The sequence below is a fragment of the Artemia franciscana genome, chromosome 1, assembly GCF_032884065.1.
Source record: "Artemia franciscana chromosome 1, ASM3288406v1, whole genome shotgun sequence".
In the NCBI taxonomy this organism is placed as follows: Eukaryota; Metazoa; Arthropoda; class Branchiopoda; order Anostraca; family Artemiidae; genus Artemia; species Artemia franciscana.
The window spans coordinates 29,651,323-29,658,316 of record NC_088863.1 but is presented as its reverse complement, the minus strand read 5'-3'; the positions used below and the strand labels follow the sequence as shown (position 1 = coordinate 29,658,316).

At 35.4% G+C, this 6,994-nt stretch overlaps 2 protein-coding genes across 4 annotated transcripts in view; both read left to right on the top strand.

Moving 5' to 3' along the window:
• LOC136042166 (glycine receptor subunit alpha-2-like) overlaps positions 1 to 6,925 on the top strand; it is an 85,611-nt gene extending 78,686 nt beyond the window's left edge. The window contains exon 8 of the mRNA XM_065727126.1: positions 6,819 to 6,925. Within this exon, the coding sequence (XP_065583198.1) occupies positions 6,819 to 6,925 (107 nt within the window). The remainder of the gene's footprint in view (positions 1 to 6,818) is intronic.
• The window catches only part of LOC136028245 (uncharacterized), a 306,509-nt gene that overhangs the window by 145,964 nt on the left and 153,551 nt on the right, over positions 1 to 6,994 (top strand). The window lies entirely within an intron of this gene.

Below are 6,994 nucleotides of genomic sequence, written 5' to 3'. Positions count from 1 at the left end.
ATAATGGGGAATATGGAAAAACCCACTGGTTATCTACTTCGATGGTGGTACCGTTACGCTTCTATATTATTGCTATTTTACCGCCATCTTCAGTAGATCCTCTTCTATATTGTGGGTAACCATCATTGCCAGTAATTGTGTTGGGTACTAAAAGTCGAGGATATTGCTTTGTGCACCTTCCTTTGGCCATGTATGGTGAATTATCGTTCAGTGCACCGCAAGGTCCATGTATCATATTTTTTACAACAATATCATATAACCCCTTATCGACATTTTCATCAGGTATGTCAGCGGAAATCATATCATCAATTTCGTTATAAGTAATTTTATAATGTAGCCAGATTAGTATATGTGCGTGTGGCAATCCTCGGTTTTGCCATTCCACTGAGTACATCCAGCATCGCACTGACCCAGGTTGCTCTTGTGATTCCTCGGCACGCTTTCTTTTTGTGATTTCTCTTTGAGACGCAAGCCTAATTTCACGCTGTTTTTGTGATTCCTCGGCACGCTTTCTTTTCTTACTTTCTCTATCAGCCGCAAGCCTGTTTTCTTGCTGTTCTTGTGATTCCTCGGGGAGCCTTCTTTTTTCACTTTCTCTTTTAGCAGCAAGTTTGGTTTCGCGTTGCTCTGGTAGTCCCTCGGCACGCTTTCTGTTCTTACTTTTTCTATCAGCCACAAGCCTGTTTTCTTGCTGTTCTTGTGATTCCTCGGCACGCTTTCTTTTCTTACTTTCTCTATCAGCAGCAAGTTTTTTGGCATAGACTCTTTGAGCAGCTTCCTCGGCTGTTGCCATTGTAGGTTCTTCAGTCATTTTATAATTAAACATTTTTCCGTGAACGAATGTCTTAAATACCTTTAATGACGTCTTCGTCATAACAAAAATGACGACAACTAACTTCATGACGACATGACATGATGACATGACGTCACTCGACAGACACACAGACAACTTATTTTTATATATATAGATACGTCAGTTGACAAACATGACGTCAGTCGACACACAAACATGACGTCAGTAGATATCATAGATATCAGGGGGTTCGCCCTCTCGTCAATATCTCGTTTTTTACACTAAAGCTTGAATTTTGTCCCATATCTTCAAGAATGACCCCTGAATCAGAAAGGCTTTAGAATAAACAGTTGGAATTACTAAAAATACTTTAGCGTCAAGAGCAAGGTACTGTGGAGAAGAATCTCTTTGTACAAGTAATATTTTATGTTCATTTTAAGTTCTAGTTCTGCTCATTTCTTCCAGTTGAAAAAAATATTTTTATTTTCTCATTGTTTTTTTTTAAATAATGCTAGAAAATTCTGCGCCCCCTTCATGGAAATTCTCATCCCTTATGAAAAATTTCTCAATGGAAAGATCCTCCCACGTAACTTCCTACTCGCAACCCACCCCAACGCCATCTCCACGTTATTGGTTTTTCGACTGAGTTGAACAGAATGGCTGTCACAAAATTTTGATCCGATGACTTTGGTGAAAAATGTGCGTGGGAAGGGGCCTAGCTGCCCTCCAATTTTTTTGTCACTTAAAAAGGACATTAGAACTTTCAATTTCTGTCAGAAATTGCCGTGTCGGGACATTCTAGGACAGGTCTATACGATCACCCCTGAAAAAAACAAAACAAAAAAAAACACGCATCTGTTATCTGTCTTCTGGCAAAATACAAAATCCCACATTTTTGTTGATAGGAGCTGGAAACTTTTATGTTGAGGTTCTCTGATACGCTGAATCTGATGGTGTGATTTTCATTAAGATTCTATGACTTTTCGGGGGGTTTTTACCCCTATTTTCTAAAATAAGACAAATTTTCTCAGGCTCGTAACTTTTGATGAGTAAGACTAAACTTGATCAAACTTATATACTTAAAATCATATGTTTTACCTTATAAGTTCTGGATGAAATCATAGAAATTATAAGCTTAGTATAGAAATCCAGACAAATTCACAAAAATCAGGGTTAACCCTAGAAATTCAGAACAAACCAAAGACATAGAGGCAAAATTTTAATAATGAAGACCGTTCCATACAATTCCAGAAAAATACCATAGAAATCATAACCAATACATAGAAATCTGGAAGAATTCATAGAAACCAAACTGAAATTCATAGACCAAACTGTAGAAATTATGGCCAATCTCTAAAAAATCATGAGCAATACTAAGAAATCCCGAGGAATTTCAAAAATCCAGACAAAATTGTAGTAATCAGTGGCAATCCTTGAAATCCCAACCAAACCCGAGAAATCAAGACCAAAACCATAGAAATCCAGACCAGACTGTGGAAATCATGGCCAACCTCTAAAAATCATGATCAATGTATAGCAATCCGGAAGAATTCGTTGAAATCATAAGCAATCCATAGAAATTCACAAAAAAATCATAAAATCAAGGTAAACCCTAAAAATCCAGACCAAACCAAAGACATCAAGACAAAACTGTAGAAAACGTGACCAGTTCAAAGAAATCCAGAAAAAAAACAGGGAAATCATAATCAATGCATAGAAATCAAGACGATTATATATAAATCAAGAATTCATAGAATTCACAAGCAATGCATAGAAATCCAAATAAATTATAAAAATCAGAGTCAAGCCTAAAAATCTAGACCAAACCAAAGAAATCAAGAAAAAACTATAAAAATGATAACCGGTCCATAGAAATCCTTAACAATCCCATAGAATCATAACCAATGCATAGAAATTGCGGGGAATTTATAGAACACATACCCAATGCTTAGAAATCCAGAGGAATTAAAAAAAAACAGGGTCAACACTAGAAATCTAGACCAAACCATAGAACTCTAGACCATACCATAGAAATGAATACCAAACTGAAAAGAAATCAAGGCCAACCTCTAAAAATCATGACCAATTCATAGGAATCCCGAAGAATTCATAAGAATCCTGACGAATTCATAAACATCAAGAATTCATGGAAATCATAAGCAATGCATAGAAATCCACACAGATTCAGAAAAATCATGGTCAACCCGAAAAATCCAGACCAAACCAAAGACATCAAGACAAATCTGTAGAAATCGTGATTGGTCCATACAAATCCAGATAAATTCCATAGAAATCATAGCGAATTCATAGAAATTCAGGAAAATTCATAGAAATCATAACCAATGAATAGAAATCCAGACAAATTCATAAGAATCTAGATCAACTCTAGAAATCCAGACCTAACCAAACATATCAGGACAAAACTGTAGAAATAAAGACCGATCCACGGAAATCTAGAAGAATGCTACAGAAATCATAACCAATACATATAAATCCAGAAGAATACCATAGAAATCCACGCAAATTCATAAAAATCAGGGTCAACCTTAAAAATCCAGACCAAACCAGAGACATCAAGGCAAAAATGTAGAAAGCAAGACCGGTCCATAGAAATCCCGAAAAAAACCGTAGAAATCACAATCAATGCATAGAAATTCAGGGGAATTTATAGAAATTCTAATAATGCATAAAAATCCAGACGATTTCATAAAAGTCAGGGTCAACCCTGAAAATACTGACCAAACTAAAGACATCAAGACAAAAGCGTATGAATCATGAACAGTCCATACAAATCTAGAAAAATCCCATAGAAATCATATCCAATGGTTTGAAATTCAGGGGAATTCGTAGATATTATAACCAGTCCATAGAAGTCAAGACCAATTCATAAAAATAAGGGCCAGCCCTAGAAATTTAGACCAAACCATAGAAATCAAGACCCTACCATAGAAATCGAGACCAAAACTGTATAAATCATGGGCAATCTTTAAAAAATCTTGACCAATACATAGTAATCTCAACCAAAGAAGACGGTTAGAAAAAAAACTTTTAAGGTGAAACGTAACAAAACAGAAGACACCCTGAAAAAAAGTTTTAAGGGAAAATGTAACAAAACAGAAGACACTTCGAAAAAACTTTTAAGGTGAAACCTAACAAAACAGAAGACACTGAAAAAACTTTTAAGATGGCACGTAACAATACAGAAGACACTTTGAAAAAAAATTCTGTTTTGTTACATTTCCAGGACACTTTGATATCCAGGAAAATCCCATAGAAATTATAACCAATGCACAGAAATTCAGATGAACACATAAAAATCAGAGCCAATCCTAGAAATGCATACCAAACCATTGAAATCTAGACCAATGCATAAAAAATCAAGCCCAAACTGAAGAAATCAGGGCCAAACCAAGAAACTTAGACCAAACCATATAAATCAAGCCCAAACCGAAGAGATCATCATGGCCAGCCTTTGAAAATTCATGACCAATATATAGAAATCCCGACGAATTCATAAGAACCATAACAAATATATAGAAATCCGGAAAAGCCACATAGAAATCATAAATCATAAGAATCAGGACCAAACTGTAGAAATTAAGACAATTATCTTGAAATCCAGACGAATTCATAAAAATCAACACCAAACTGTAGAAATCAGGGCCAACTCTAAAAATCTACACCAAGCCATAGAAATCAACACCAAACCTTAGAAATTAACACCAAACTGTGAAAATCAATACCAATCTCTTAAAAAATCATGACCAATGATTTTAATGGCCCTCCTCTCAATGAAATTAAGGCCCTCCTCTTAATATCCAAACAAATTCATCAGAAAATGGGGGGATTGGACAGTGGGAGCATGTAGGGGGACTTGGATCCCTGCAAGGGACCTAGGGACTTGTAGGGGGACTCAAGGTCCTGGTGGGGGGGCATTGGATTATTAATGGGAATGTGGGGACCCAAATTCATGCGCAAGCCCTAATAATGGAAAACCAACGTGCTCAGGACCATTACATTACAAAGATGATACCTGCCCGGTTGTGGTAATTAAAATTTTTGTAGATCGAAACAGGTTTCTCTAACCATAAATAGAATATTTCTGACTAGTAAGCATCTCAAATCACCGTGGTATGCATATTCTCAGAATGATGCCAAAAAAAGTACCCGGAAACAGATCACTGATAACACTTACCAAAAATACAATTGAGATATCAACTGCGTAAAAAACTTGTTATGATATTGGAACGCTTAACATAGTTGGCCAGGGTCCCAGAAACAAAATATTGATGGCTTAGAATGTATTCCTAAGAACATGATATCATCAACGAATTGTTGGCTCAGTCAAGTAGCGTGTCGTTCTTTTACTATAGGAAATCATAGGTCTCATGTTCGATTCATATCTCAGACAAAAATTTCATAAAATCAATGGGAAAAGCTATTTAAAAGCTAAGAAATGTGTCATTGGAAAAAACATGTCACCTTCTATACCTGTAGTTAACAATAACGCCGTCTATGACTTTGGTTACATAGATGGCAGTATCTCACCCCGTTAAACCTTCTTCGTGATCTGAAACCACTATAGTAGAAAGGAGCGTATGGGTCTACGCTCGGAGTTCATACAGGAATACTACTCAGCAACTATGTCTCTAGTAATACTGGGTATCTTCTCCCCCACAATTATGCAATTGGCCCACTATGCATTCTCCTTCAAAACTAAGTCAAAAGGCACTGTGTCTATGGTTGTCAATAAGACACCTCATCAATATCTCTAGAACGACTGGGGGGGGGGATAAAGTGGAAACTTTTGGGGCTACTACTAATCACTACTTCTGCTCATACAGTTTATATAATCAAACGAGTGTAACTGTCAACTGGTGTGTCAGGTCAACCTGAGGAGGTATAAAATTAAATTGAACAATATTATTTGTGTTAGGATTAACATTGTTGAAAAATTTTTTCGAACATACAAGCAGTAGGCCAAACTACAGATTCTTACAAAAAAAAATGAAAAAATATAATATTATTTTTTTACAAGAAAAATATTATGTCATTAAAAAAGAACAAAAATTAATTTTCAAGACTTTCCAAAAAGAACATTGTTTATACAAACTCCCTATCAAACCCAAAAGGAACAGAAATCGAAACAAACAACCGAGTTAAACTCAAAACAAGTTAATTTTTGCTGGTTTTGAGTTCGGCTCGGTTATCTATTGTAATTTCTGCTCGTTTTTGGTTTCATTTATTTATTGATGGTGATTTGTAATAGTTTTAAGCTAGGAGAATTATTTAAATTTATTTCTTCTCATTTTTGGCTTAATGGAGCTCTTTACTTTTCTTTGAAAAACTTGTGTTTTAAAAAGATTTTCTAAATTAATAAATAACAACGGTAAGGTGATGAGTAGCTCTATAGTTTGCTCTTACTGGGAAATTCAAAACGTATTATAATGCTTAGAATTATAAGATCTTAAAGTTCTTGCGTCCCGAAAGAAAAGAGACAACGACAGAACATGTGAAATAGCATAAGCATTCTACAGGCTACCAGTTATAAACTGTTGCTTGACAAATTACTACGTATTTACGACTGGCTTTCTCCAAAAAATTGTTAACAAGAGCCCAATGACTCGATTTAGAATTTGACCCAGTTGAGAGACTTACATAGATAATTCTATTAGAAGCTGTGCAAATATGATTATTGAACTGAACAGAAGTGGTGACCGACAGAACGTATCCATTATATGCATTTATCTGACGGAAAGTTCTTTTTCATATGGAAAAACAAATTGATTGGTCTTGGAATATCATCTGCATTATTGAGTAGCGAGGTATCTATTCTGTGAAACACACAACTTTGTACTACAACTGGATACTCCTATCAAGACTATTACTCAGTTAGTAATAGGATGTGGTAACTCTCTAACTAAAGTCTTTATATACAATAATCAATGTCCTATCAGTAGGACTTGACAAACATGTAGTTGATTTCATCAGATATCTCTTTTATATTTTTTGTTCAATTTTCTAGTAGTTAACGTAGACACTGCAGCTACAAAACCTATAACTCTATCTCGACTCTTGAAAGCTATGTCATGGGTCCATACAGATTTTGAGTCGTTTGATTCGGTGTTATAGACTCAGATTCATAATTTGAGATCCAATATGCCTCATTCGGAAGCTTAGCATCTGAAAGACCCATTTATT